The sequence below is a fragment of the Neocloeon triangulifer genome, unplaced genomic scaffold, assembly GCF_031216515.1.
Source record: "Neocloeon triangulifer isolate White Clay Creek 2 clone unplaced genomic scaffold, ASM3121651v1 ptg000022l, whole genome shotgun sequence".
In the NCBI taxonomy this organism is placed as follows: Eukaryota; Metazoa; Arthropoda; class Insecta; order Ephemeroptera; family Baetidae; genus Neocloeon; species Neocloeon triangulifer.
In genome coordinates this window covers 2,731,620-2,746,091 of record NW_026775562.1, presented here as the reverse complement: position 1 = coordinate 2,746,091, position 14,472 = coordinate 2,731,620, and the positions used below count along the sequence as shown (strand labels likewise).

At 35.2% G+C, this 14,472-nt stretch overlaps 1 protein-coding gene across 11 annotated transcripts in view; it reads left to right on the top strand.

Moving 5' to 3' along the window:
- Positions 1-14,472, top strand: part of LOC132204217 (ankyrin-3) — a 108,733-nt gene that overhangs the window by 37,479 nt on the left and 56,782 nt on the right. For all 11 annotated transcript variants that reach the window (XM_059632576.1, XM_059632582.1, XM_059632581.1 and 8 more), the window contains 10 exons: positions 598-802; positions 3,867-4,056; positions 4,997-5,439; positions 5,805-6,052; positions 6,597-6,785; positions 6,843-6,900; positions 8,539-8,730; positions 9,552-9,611; positions 9,676-9,816; positions 10,067-10,159. In XM_059632576.1, coding sequence (XP_059488559.1) covers positions 598-802; positions 3,867-4,056; positions 4,997-5,439; positions 5,805-6,052; positions 6,597-6,785; positions 6,843-6,900; positions 8,539-8,730; positions 9,552-9,611; positions 9,676-9,816; positions 10,067-10,159 — 1,819 coding nt within the window. The remainder of the gene's footprint in view (positions 1-597; positions 803-3,866; positions 4,057-4,996; positions 5,440-5,804; positions 6,053-6,596; positions 6,786-6,842; positions 6,901-8,538; positions 8,731-9,551; positions 9,612-9,675; positions 9,817-10,066; positions 10,160-14,472) is intronic.

The window sequence follows — 14,472 nt, the reverse complement described above, 5'->3', positions numbered from 1 at the left end:
TTCAAATTTTACTAACAAACAAATAACGTACTGGGATGAAGGACTAATTTCTGAAAACCCAGTTTGGAGTCGATAATATTTTATAAAAACTAATTAAATTTGTAATTATAACAAGATGATTCTAATTTATAATAATCTTTAATTAACAAGGAGCTTGTACAGTATCTACTCTGAAAATATATTTACTTACAAAGTTTGTCATGGGACCAATTTTGAGGTTGAGATTATTGGTTTTATTTTGCCAATCTAATGAACTATAAAATTTAGTCCCTCAATTTTAAAGGAAAAAATATTTTAGAAAATTCCCATAAGAAGCAATTCAGTTTTCCTAATTAATGAATTCCTTGAAATCAACATCCGCAATTAAAAAATTCAGATCATATGTAAAAATTTATTTTAGCAAAACGCTCCGAACTGGGTTTTGGAACTTGATGCATGTGGTAGAAAAAATAACTTTGCACTCCTAATTAAATCTCCAAATTTTGATCTATATAAAGAATTCAAACAAAAACATTTGGGGACACTTTCGGACTTTTAAAATTAATCAAAAGCAAAGCAGGACGGCGAATCACTTTTCTCTCTGTGTGTGAACAAAAGGCCCAGCCGATTGCGGCCGAACTGGTGGCCAAGATGCTGGGCAACCGCGTGGCCGTGTCGCCGATCGTGACCGTGGAGCCGCGGCGCCGCAAGTTCCACAAACCCATCACGCTGACCATCCCGGTGCCCCAGGCGGCCAACAAGGGCATGATCAACCAGTACTCGGGCGAGGCGCCCACCCTCCGACTCCTCTGCAGCATCACAGGTGAGCCGCCCCCGCGCCTCCGACAGCCGCCCCCAACCCCTCGGTGTTGTCGCTTTTGTTCATTTGAAAGTAGGAGAAGAAAGAGAAGCAAGAGCGTCCCCCCGGCGGGCCCCCGAGCTGCCCCCGGGAGGCCTTTTTTGACTTTCAAAAACATTCTCCTTTTATATTTACATTTTTACGAGTTGGTTAAAAATCTCTCTCACTTTTGGTTATGTTGGTACTTTTATATATATTCTCTCTCTTGCATTTTCAGTTTTCTTTCTCTCAGTATTTTTAAATACCTCTCTATATACAGACAGATTTATAATTTTAAAATAGTTTCTGACTTTTTCGTTCAGAAGATTAGCAGTATTTTTGATTGGTATATTCTTAAATATTTCTTCTTCGATGTGGTGTTTTTTGGTTTTCTTTTTCTATATATATTTCTCTCTCCTTTCCTTTTCGTCCGTCGGACTGAAGAAGTTTCAAGTTTTCCTCGGGTTTGATTTTTCTTTCGCTCCTCCCTCCTGGTTTGAATCGTCCTGGAAAAAAACCGCGCCTCGATTTATTTTATACATAATCGGTGTGTGTTTGATGTATCTACTTTTGCAGACTGGCCAACTTTTTTACCGAGCAATCTCGTCGATTCTTTATTATTTTTCGTTCGTTTTCAATACCCGAGACCCCGAAGGCCGTTCTACGATTTCTGTTAAATAATTCAGTTGACAAATTGTTGTAACAAATTCAGAAATATAATTATATTTCTATATAGATAATATCTGGCCCCTTCACTCTTTTATAATTCAATATGCTGCACGCTTTCCCAGGGGTGTTTCGGAAAAGATCTCTTAAAGGTAAAGGGCAACACTTTTTTCATTATTCTTCTCTCATTCTCTTTTATACATTCATTTTAATTGTTTTTCTATTATGCATAATTTCTCCTCTCTCTATATACATCTCAATGAATCTGGATCCGCCTCTCTCTCTCTTTGTTTATTTTGAGACAGTCATGCATCGATTATAATCAATCACAAATTTTTGACAATTAATATAATATAATGACTCATTATATTTGTTCACTCTTTGGTTCTCACCTTATCATTTAGGTTGATTTCGTTAGTTGACCGAGTCTCTCTATATGAGTTTCCTCTACACTTTCTACAGTTTTCCTCTCTCCTTGGTTTGCATTTTGGACTCTTTTTTTACTTTTCTAAATAAGCAAGGAAAAAAATCTAAATAAATAAAAAAAAATCAAGAGTCAAGTTTTTCTCTCACGACGCAAAAGCAGACTTAAAGTGCAAATGGATTTTGTTGCGGAAAACACAATTTTTGTTTTGCGGTTTGAAGAAGCACACCTGCGTGAGCCTCTGTGAATTCTTAAAAATTTTGAGCATTTGATTTTTCAGGATTGGTCGGAAAATCATTCAATAAAATTTACCTCTCATTCATTCCATTATTGAAAAAAAAAATTACAATTCGCTTGAGTTTCATAGTTTTTCATTTACTTTCAATTTGCCACAACACTTTATTAATTATTTGTATTACGTTTATAATTTTCCACTCTTTTCTTCAACCTTTTTATATATCAGCAGTAGTCTCTGTTCAATCTCGCAGTCCTCCCTCCGCCGCTCCTCCCTCGACATAAATATACATTACAATACTGAATATTAATTTATTATATATGGCTCTGTATCTTGTACACTGACATGCATTCAGCACCTCTATCTAATCTTAAGACAGTATCCTAGACAAATTATATCTCCTGCACTTGAAACAAAGGCTGCTTTTATATCTAAAATTATTATACACACTACTTGCGAGCAAAAGAATCGAAAAAAAATTAATAAATAAACTTATAATGACATGAGACGCGCGCCTCTTTTCTTTTTTTGGTTTGTTTCTGGTTCAGTTTTTGGTCGTCGGGGTTCGGACGAGTAAAAAAGTTGCCCTTCAAGGGTCTTTTCTGAAACCAACAGCTGCTTGACTGTTTGATTTCAAGCGCTCTGGACACGTGCTCCAGCTTTTTTCTTTCTGGTTTTCAAATTTATATAAACCTCTCCGGTCGCTTCTTTTGGTTGAGTTTGGTTTGCTTTTGCTGTCCCTCCTATGAATATATATTTGATTTTCTTTTGTGACACGGCAAGTCAGATTTTTTCCGGAGAATTATAAAAGAAAATCCATTTGAAGCTTTAGGTCTCTCTAAAGAGTTACGTTTCGGTTTTTGTTTTTTCAATTTGATCTTTTCGTTCAGTTTTTCACTACCTTTCTATTATTATATAATATTTCACGAATTTTATTACGAAACTGTAGTTTGAGTTGGTTGGTTGGACCCTGCGACTTCTTCTTTTCTCTGCATGCCTTGACTGGTTAATTTACATTTCATTGATTGCGGCATCTGGCTACGTATTCAATTGTTGCTGTTTTTTCCTTGGTTTGGAACTTGTATTGTGAGAAATACTTTCTTAGCTCAAGACTTTATATACTTAGCGCACCACTGCGAATTCAGATCGTATTGTTTCAAAATTAGGCTGGCATGATCATGAGGATTTTTATATGCGAACCGGCAGGACTTGCTGGACTTTCTTACTGTTCTTCTTTGACAAAAATAAGAAAATCTTGACTTGAGAATGGCAAAAATAAAAATCATAATAATAATGAGATTCGATAGAAATTTTGCACCTCTTTTCGGCTAATTTTAAATCAATTAATTGATGACAGTTGTCAATTGTTTTTATTATTTATTCAATGAACTTAAAATTATTTGTAATTTTTCAAATTTTTATTTATAAAATTCAAAATTTAGAGAATTTTCACTATTTTTTGCCTTTCTCGATCCAGGATCTGGACAAAAAGTCGCCAAAATTGAGCTCAGAAGTTTATTCCAATTGAAAAAAAAATCGTAACTAAATTTTGAATTTGAATTCGGCTCTAATTTGGCGCTCCACCTGCTTTGACTGTCTCTCCTCCACTCCCAAAAGAGCTTTGCTTGCCTCTCTGGTGCATCCGGGGGCGCCGCCTCAGGCGGCGCCCCCAGGCGCCCTCGTCCGGACGCTTCGGACGCACTGACCGCAAACGTGTGTCGCAGGTGGGACGACGCGGGCGCAGTGGGAGGACGTCACGGGCTCGACGCCGCTCACGTTTGTCAACGACTGCGTCTCCTTCACCACCACCGTGTCGGCCAGGTTCTGGCTCATGGACTGCCGCAACATCAGCGAGGCGACGCGAATGGCCACCGAACTCTACAAGGAGGCCATCCACGTCCCCTTCATGGCAAAGTAAGATTAAATCCAATTTCAATTTTGGCAAATTAGTAAAATTTACAATTTTCAATTATTAAACAATTATTACTTAAAAAAATCACATTTTTTTATTTTAATGCAAATATACAATTTTATTTTTAAATTGGAATTGCAAATTTGCATAAAAAATTAAATTCAATCTACTTTATTTTATTTTTAGTAGTTTTTAATAGGAAATTTAATTATGCATTAGATTTTAGGGATGGGAAAATTGGTACAAATTAATTTTTTATTATGCACTTTTCAATTTGATGAACAGTGTATAATTTTTGCCTGAAAACAACCTGATTTCGCCTAGATAATATATTTTTATGTTTTTTACTTATCAACTTATGAAAGTTTGTTCTAACCTATTTTTTATTGAAAGTGTCAGATAATATGAAATAATTTCAAAGAAAACTTCTAAAAGTAGCCAAAAACACAAAATTTTGATGTAAAAAATAAAAAAGTAATTTTACTCTTTATTTATTTGAATTCATTTTTTTTTTTTAAATCAGTCCTAAAACTTGTAGCTCAATTATTAGTTTTTCAATTGATATATTTCTTTAAATTGTGCACATTTTTAAAAATAAATTTAATTATAGGTTTGTTAAATAAAAATTCGGGCCTGTTTTAAGGGAGAAAATGACTATTTAATTAATTATTTATAAAAAAATCAAATATTTATAACATTTTTGTGAGAAACAAATTATTCTAGTCCCGTTTTCATTCAATGCAAATTTTGTTTTATCAGCCCCAAATGTGAATTTTTCTCTAAAATTTACTTCAAAAATATGAAATTTCCTAGTTTTTGTTTGATTTTGTTTAATTATTTTGTGTCAAATAATTAAAATTCATTTAAGGAATAAACAAAATAATTGATTTTTGACACTCATTTAATTGAATGCATTTTTTACTCTCATTTTTCCGCGTGCAGGTTTGTCGTGTTCGCAAAACGCGTGGACCTTCTCGAGGCCCGTCTGCGCATTTTCTGCATGACAGACGACAAAGAGGACAAGACTTTGGAGCACCAGGAGCACTTCAGCGAGATGGCCAAGAGCCGCGACGTGGAGGTGCTCGAGGGCAAGACCCAGTGGGTCGAGTTCAACGGCAATTTGGTGCCGGTGACCAAGTCCGGGGAGCAGCTGCAGCTCGGCTTCCACGCCTTCAAGGAGAACAGACTGCCGTTCACGGTGCGGGTCAAGGACCCGCACGCGGACACCGTCGGCCGCATCCTCTTCATGCGCGAGCCCAAAGTGCCCAAGGGCGAGCAGCAGCAGACGCCCATCTGCGTGCTCAACATCGTCCTGCCCGACAACTTTGCGCCCCACGAGGCTGACCTCATCGAGAAAAAGTTCACCCTCACTAGAGAAACATTCAGTAAGCTGCTGCAAAATTTTGAAAATTTTCAAAAAATTTTTAATTTGCAAAAGATAAAAATTTCATTTAAATTGAACGCATGGATAGTTGAAGGCAATAAAATTGTAAATTTTTTTAATTTAAAAAAGAATTACAAACTTTTCTTTTGGCAAAGATATAAAAGCTTTTTATATTCTCATTTCATTCGATTCAAACTGAAATTTTGGCTTAATTTTATTTGAAAATAAATTTTATTTTCATGCAATAATCTGAATATTCAATAATTATTGACATTCTTTATTTTGTAATTTTTTTTTAATTTATCTCTTTGAAGGATTTTTTTTTATATTGTTGCGTTAATCTTTGAAATTTTAATTTAATTTCAGCCCACTCGGAATCAATCCACCGAGCAGACCTGCGTCTGTCGGACATTTGCAACCTGCTGGGTCGAGATTGGGTGCCGCTGGCCAACGAGCTGGGCGTCCAACAGTCCGAGATCAGCCTGATCCAGGCCGAGTACCCCGAAAGCGTTCCGCAGCAGGGCATGGTGATGTTGCGCCTGTGGATGCAGAACAACAGCAACCGCGCCACTGGCAACACCCTTGAAAAGGCCCTCAACAAAATTGGCAGACAAGTGAGAATTTAAAAATTTAAACTTTTTTTTTTCATAAAAATTATATTTTCAATTATTATTTTGAATTTCTTGAATAGTTTCAAAATTATTTATTTGATTTAACAAAATAAAATCAGAATTTCTAAAAAAATGACAGATTAATTTAAAAAATTATTTAATTTATTTATAGATTTAAAATTAAATGTATTGGGGGACCTGAATTTTTTAGAATTAACACGACTTTTATATGAATTTTCTGTAATAATTTTATTTTCTTAATTTTACCAAAATAAAGTTCAATGTCACCGTAATCAAGTTGGCAAAATAAAATCAATTGAGCTTATGGGAAACATTTCACTTAACATAATTCTCAGTGTAGATAATTATGCAAAATTTTCATATTTAATGTTGTAAATTGATTAATTCCAAATTTGTCAGATTTTTTTACAACTCTTCATGATTTTAATTCTGTCTCATATTACAAAAAAGGGTTTGATTGAAAACAATTTAATTATTTATTGAAAAATTTAAATTCAATTCTTTCTAATTTATTTTATTTTCCCAGGACATTGTGCAGCAGTGCATGTTCAACGTGGAGCTTGTCACTGATGAGATGGAAAGGGCAGTTGCCAAAGTGCAGCTGGACCAGTCCGGATTCGACAACCTCAAAGAAGAGCTCGGCCCCTCGAGAGACACTTCGATGAGGAGAAATGTCAGCCTGGACGCCTCGTACGACGAGCAGGACCTGATGAGAGTCAGTTTTTGTTTTATCATCTCTTAATTAAATCAATTGACTGAATTTTCTGTTCAGGATTCCGAGTCAGTAGAGGAGCTGAATGCGTCCGAAACGATAGTGACGGTCAAGGAAGGTGAGCCTCTCGAGTAGAGCAGCTGAGACCAAACTAAAAACGAAAAAACAAATCTAAATTCTCCTAAACAAAAAGCAACTTTAGAGAGCTTAACATAAAAAAAATCACCTGCCACTCTGCGCTTCATGTTTAAAAACTCTTAAATTAGAAGTTAAATCCACACCCACACCACTTCTTACACCACTTTGTGAGACTTTCAAAATCACAGCTGCACGGCATGCTGATCAAATAAATTATTTACAAAAAAAAATTATGCATGGCTTCGTTCGGAAAAAGGATTTTGTGCCTTCACAAACACACGAGTGAAGTCGCCTCCAGTGTCTGCTGACGACACTTTAAACTTTGAAAGCTTTAGTCTAGGAAATGAATAAAAAAAAAAAGAAGAAGTCGGGAGCCAAAATTATTTGTAATGAAAAATCCTTTTTATTTTGTACGGCATGTGTATAATCTCAGAGAACGGCTTCAGATCTGACACGCTGCATGTCACACTTTGTTATTAAAGCATTTTCTTTCTTTCATAAATTATATATCTATATATGTGTGCCCTGCACAACCACACTTGGAATCATGTAGAGACTTTTAATCGTTATTTTTTACGCTGCTTTTACTGTAATTTTGAGTTTCGACAAAACGTTTTTCTGTGTCTGCTTCCTCACTGGAGATTTTATCATATTGTTTTGTTGCCGTCGACTCTCACCATTTATTAATTTGCGGAGAACATCATGTACTATTATTATTATTACCACTTCTCTTTTTGTTGGCGAAAAAACTACCCAGATGTGTTTGTCAAGATTTTAGTTTGTAGACGATTAATTAGTGAACTATTTATTTTTAGAATCCTAAGAGACTAAAACACGAAAACGCTGTTGTGCTTCACATTTAAACAAACAAGTCTAGATGGTTTTTAACTCTCGCTCTGATTACTATTTATTTTGATTTTGTTAATTAGTCCATGTCACTCTATCTCCTCCCCTCTTTAATTCTAAGCCTTAAATTATACAAATAAATAAAATTAACATACACACATCTCGTTTAAAAAAAATATATATATATTTCTGGATATTTAAAATTTAACCACCGCTGCTTTTTACTTATTTTTAATTTCCTCTCTCTCGCTTTTATATAAAATAATTTCTTTTGAATGTCGCCACAGGCAAACGAGTTTCTTAATTAGAATTAGTGAAAATTAAACTGCACACAATGATAAAAGGTAAACTCTCTGCATCTTGTTAATTCACATTTCGTCGTTATGCATTTTGAATTATTTATAGTTTTAGTCGAAAATAAATCACTCGTTTGCTTTATGTGCATCCAACTTGGCTTATTGTTCTGCTTCAGAGACTTCATTTTAGCGACCAGCACTGCATGTTTTATTTCTTCAATCAATCAATTAATTATAGTCGTCCCGAATCGTCCGTAAAAATTAAATGTCTCTTTATTTCTGGAATGCATATATTCTTATTTTTCGTTTTAAATCATTCTGCCTGAAATCATTAATTTACTCTCTTCATTTGGCTCTTTACTATTTAAAAAATATAAAAAAACGCCCCTTTTCTCTATATTTAAAATCGGAGTAAATGCAGAAAAATATGAGACAATCTGGTCGAGTCTGTTGGAGTGGCCCATTGCTGATTGCAGACAAGCGGCCAAAAGATGATTTGATCGAGAAAATCGTGGAAAAACACGACGTTAACGAGACCAAGTACGTGGCCGAGGAGAAGGACTACGTCGAGGAGGCCGAGAGCCGCTCCCAACAGCAGGCCGACGACCACCTGCGCCAAGAGATCTCGGACGAGTTTGTCCGAATCGATAAGTTGAATCAGAGCGAAGGTGAGAAAACGAAGGAAGAACAAACGGAAGCTGCGCAGAATTTAACAAACTCAACAAGTCGACCAAATATAAAAAAAAAAAAAATTTTGAGAGAAAAAATTACGCGAAAATTTTCCCCCATAAATTCATATTCATTTTGCCATTGATTTTAGAGCAAAATTTTAGTCTTAGAAAATCTGCACAGAAATTTTAGGTGATGGAATTAATAAAGAAAAAATATATTTTATTTGGAAAAAGTTAATTTGTCACATATTCATAAATGAATGCCCGCCACCAAAATTCAATTTTTTTTCTTCTGATCATGCGATTCGTGCGTCATTTTTGGAATTTCGTTATCTTAAGAAGTGCACACTGTTGAGACATGCGAGAGACTGCGATTTTTTAAGTTAGCGCAAACTGAGTTTGACGATTATCAGCACCTCGTTCGTAATTTTGCCGAGAAAATTGGCCAGTTTTTTTCATGCATGTGCAAAAAAATTAAAGCATGTTAGAAAAAAATGGGGTTTGCAAAATTTTTTAAGGGATTTACAAACAAAACAGAAAAAAAGAGGCAAAATATAGAGTGAGGGAGCCAAAGATTTTGCAATTGAAAAAAAAAGATGTTTAATTTGTGATGAAAAAGCTAAATTTAAAAATGCAATAATTCGGAAGTTTTTCTTATAATAATTCATCTTGTCTATCAACAACTACAAATTCATGAAAGGAAATTTTAAAAATTTTCATTCATTTTACAAATTCTTTGGCTTGGAAACTCAGTTTAAAACTAGCAAATTTCCCATGAAATTCTACCCCTATCCTCATTTTTCACCCTAATCTTGCAGAGGTTTCGCGAGTTTCAAAGACGCCACCCCCAAGCCCAGCAGAGTTCAAAGAAGAAACAGGTAATTCATTTTTTTTAGGAAAATTCACCCAATTCAGGATTTTGAATTTTACTCTCTCGAACAGTTTCATCGACTCCGAAGCTCGGCCAACAAGATTTCCCTGAACGGGAAACCCGAGTGGTTCGACAGGAGCACTCCGAGTACACCTCGCCGGACGGCACACATACAGTCACGCACACCACCATCACTACATCCGTCACGCAAGGTGAAAGAAAATTCAAAATTGATTAAAAAAAATCAAAAATTAATTTTAAAATGGGATTTTTTGCTTCGCATTTTATTTTTAAATAAAAATGATTAATTAATTTGAGTAAATAATAATAAATAAGTAAAATTTGAATGATTTTTACTTTTGAATGAAATCTAATTTCTTTGTAAAAAGTAAAAAATTCTAATTTTAAAATTTTATATCATTTCAATAAAATTTTACAACAATTTTCCGTTAATAATTTTAGGAGCTGAACCTTCTGCATCAGAAGCTGCTCTGTTTGCCGAGACCGAGACGTGGCGCTCGGAGACGCTGACCGACGTGACCACCCCAGCACAAGGTAGGGACCCCAGCTTTTCTCTTAATCTCAAATCAAGTCTTCGTTCCGAACCCCATCTTTGATTTTTCCGAGTACTGAATTAGCACCCATCAAAAAAATAAATATACACTCACACAGTTTTGAGATTGTGCCAACTAAAAAAAAAAAAAAATTGAGCACAATCGCCCTTTTGGACAATCGCGCGCTCGACACTTCACACAAAAATGATTTAGAAAAAAAAAATTTATCACCCAAAACCATCAAAGACGTGTCATCTCGTCATCTCTTTGGTGCAGCGCGGTGCCGATTATATCAAAATTTGTTAATTTATGATTAACATTTTTCGTTTTATTTTCTATTTTTTGTTTTCTTTGTTTCGCTCCAGGAGCTTCTCTTGAAATGTTTAAATTATTCTAAGGCATGGCATATTTCCGAAAAGACTAACAAAAAAAAGTTATTCGCTATTGTTATTTATAAATAGAGGAATGATTTAATGCAAGCAAAGTTGATTAAAAAATATTAATCTGGTGGTGACGGATTGAAATTTAATGCAATTGTTGCAGCACTCACACTTTTTGCACTCTCGTTCTCACTTGTTACTTTGCACTCACTGGCTGAAATATTCGTGACGAAAGCGGACAGAATATCAAAATTGGAAAAAAAGTCGCTGAATTGATTGGAAACGTTTCATACAAAACAGAATTTTTAACTGTTAAAAAATAGCTTGAATAATTTTGCCCAAAATTGCAAAAAAGGAAAAATTACCGATGATAAAATTAGGGTATTTTTTAGCAATTTAAATGAGCGATTTTCACTCCATATTTATTACAACAAGGGGGAAAAATTTAAAAATCTAACTTATGAGAGAAATTAAAGGAAAATTAAGGATCAGAGCAATTTTTAAATTTCTAGCGATAGCAACCATTTTGAATTTTTAACACAATTGAAAAAAATTGGATTAATGAAAACAAATTTGAATCTTCAAAGTATTCAAAAAGTATTTAAATTTTGAAATTTTTAACAAATTCAATTTTTTCACCAATAAAAAATCCAAATTTGTGGAGAAACCACGCAAGACTCGTGTTGAAAATCAAATATAACAGAAATAATATATAATCTGCACGTGCAAATTCACTTTGATTTGCGCAAAACTCAAGGTGCGATTTTTTAGGTCAAGCTTTAGTTCGATTTGCAGATCGATGTATTGGTTCGGCGAGTCTTGTCTAATCGAGTTAGAAAATTGAGGACGACCGGGAAATCGGCGAGAAAATAAAAGTAGTTTTGCGGTAATGCTGTTACGGTGGTGGTGGGCGCGAGGCGCTTGTCGAGCTTCGCAATGCTATGTAGTGAAAAGGGCTGTCACGTGGACCGACTGGTTCGTTGAACAAATTCTATCTAGAGCCGCAGGAGAGAAGCAGAAAAAGTTCAAGGGGTCTCAAGCCAGCAGCTTTCTGTTGCGTGCACTAATATGCAAATCGCAAAGCAAAAGCAAAACACTCGCACCGTAAAAAAAAAAATACAAGTTTGTTAAAAAGATTAAAATTAATTGGTGGTAGATGTAGAAGAAATATTTGAAATTATTTATAAAATTTAATTAATTCAAATGATATAAGTTTTTAGCAACAATATTAATCATTATATAAATTATAAATTAATTAATTTTAAAACTTTTTTGTGGCTATTTATTTGAAACATTTACATTGAGTAAATTTAAATTGAAATTTTTGTAAATAATTTATATTATATTATTTATTTTCTATTGTTTATTATTAAAACCCAATTTTATCAATAAAATTTACTAAAATTTATAAAAAATAATTATTAATTAAATTATGAATGGCACAAGTGATGCAATAAAATATAATTAAACTCATCCGCACGTGTAATTATAGACCTCGGAGAGGAAATAAATTATTTTATATAAATCTCCATTCATCTCACATAATTTAAAAATAAAAAAATAAAGCAAATCGGCTAAAATTAAACCATCGCTTGTCACGTCTCAAGAGCTCGCTTTCTCGGAGAGCAAAAGTTGAGTAAATTCTAAAGTACAACATTCGCGGAGAGACGCAAGCAACACACCTGGCTGCCTAGAGCTCTCTTGAAACAAACACACAATACCAACACGATACGCTCTCCCATGTCAAAGTGCATCACCTGCTTTGCCATTTGGTTCACCGAAATTCAATATGCGCCCGTCGCCGAGTCACACCTCACAGCTCGGTGCGTGCCAACAACAGGAGCAACCGGCTCACGTTTCGCGACCCACGTTATGTCACACACGCTAGGCAATAATTAATATGATGAGTGACGATAATTTAAGAAACACCGACCAAATTAATAATAGAAAAAAAAATAACTGGCAATCGAACGCGTCATTATTATTGATTATAAAAAAAAATGAAAGTAAAAAGAAAGCCTTTGAATTCTGCAAATGAATTTGCTTTAAAATCCTCCAAAAGATATTTTTCAAACCGATTAATAAAAATAAGAAAATATTTCGGAGGTATTTTTAAATCTGAAGAAGTAATTTTTATGAATTAAATTTCATGTAACTTTAACAAACATTAAAAGTGTGTTTTTTCATCCAAACTCAAATTTTAAAAGAAATTTGTTCTAAAAGTTGATTCACGATTTTTATTAAGTTCTAAAATATCACGGACAAAGAGTAAAAATCTGATTTCCTTTTTACCATTTTAAAACATTTACAAGAAATTTTGCTTTCAATCGGATTAGCGTGAATAGCGCCTGCAGACAGACTGCTTATTCAACCCGCACGACGCACGTGCTCGGCTGAAAGTATAACATTATGAATGGGCAAATTAAATTTATTGTATTTTATCCTTGAAATCGATTCGTGTATTTTTTTCTGCATTCGGGATGATTATTTCACGGCTCGTGAGCAACGCGTCGGTGGAAGAATAAGCGGCGGTGGGGTTAATTGGCGAGGGGCGGCGGACGCGCTTCGAGAACCCGCTCAGCCAGTCGCGCTTTTGTTCTGCTTGTGCCGACGACGTCTTAAGCCCGCTGCCAGCCGTGAGTAAAAACTGAACTTTTCAGCCGAAAAACTAATTGATCAACGAACGATTCCTCTTGCACCCGAGTTGCTCTTCGATTAGTCGGGCAGGAAATATGCAATGCCATAGGCGAATTAATTATTTTTCAAACCAACGCGCGAATATTCTTCTTTGTGTCTCGTTCTTTGCTTAGCAACACTCATACTTTTGATTTGTTTTCCCATCTATATCTCTCGAAAAAGTGTTTGCATGCACGGAGTGTCAAGTTTTTCGTAGCCAAAATATTTATGATTCGCATGATTTTTTATACAAGTTGAGAAATAATATTTTTAATCTGGATTTTTCTGTATATCGGAAGTGAGCAAAAAAAACTTTGTTGATTACTACAGGCAACACAAACCAAATTTCAAAAGCTGCTTTGTTGATTTTCCTCAATTATATACTTTTGCACATCATGCTGCCTCAGACCGACGCGCCGCCGACAAGGGCGGTTCGACCCTCCCCATCATTCACACCCTCAAGAGCAATGTATTGTTTGTTTTTCTTATGATTTTGGAAATTTTTCTTTTGAGAGGAAATTAAGACTGAACTGGTTGTTGGAGCGCTACATTTGTTCGATTATCATCATGTTGTCTCTCTGCTAATTCAATTAACTGTGAGACTGACTAAGAGTGAATGTGTGTGTGTGCGATGTGTGATTGCGTGTGCGAATTCGTGAGCCACCATCCCCCACCCCCGAACCACCCTCGAGTGTATTTCAGCAGCGCAAAAAATTTGTATGGCTTTGGCAGATAGTATTTGCAAATCTGTTGTGACATATTGACACACGCACTGACGGTCTGCATGCCCGGACGATGCGGACTAAAAAGTGGTGGCGAGTTCTGCCCTATTTCTCGCTGATCGTGTTCAATTTGGCGCCGGCCTGTGTTCACACTTGTAAGTCCTATTATATAAAATTTTTCAAGTTCAAAGAATCAAAATTAAATTCCTTTTCTGTCTGATTTTTTTTTATTGCCCCCCCCCCCCCCCGCCCACTTTTGTCGGCATCATAATTTCCAAACACAGCCTCTGCTTTCTTCAATCATTGCAGCTGCATTAGGAATTATAAATTCCAGCGGGCGCATGAAAACTTTGGCTTTGCACTTAATTTGAAATTTTGGCCCAGCAACACGCTTTCAAGCTTCATGTTTTCAATTCAATTGCGCACGAAAACCTGCAGTTTTTCTTTGGTCGAATTCAGTTTCTCATCAGAGATTTATTGCGGGCGGAGATATAAATTAATTTTAATTAATTATGGGCTTCCATACTTTCGGTTTG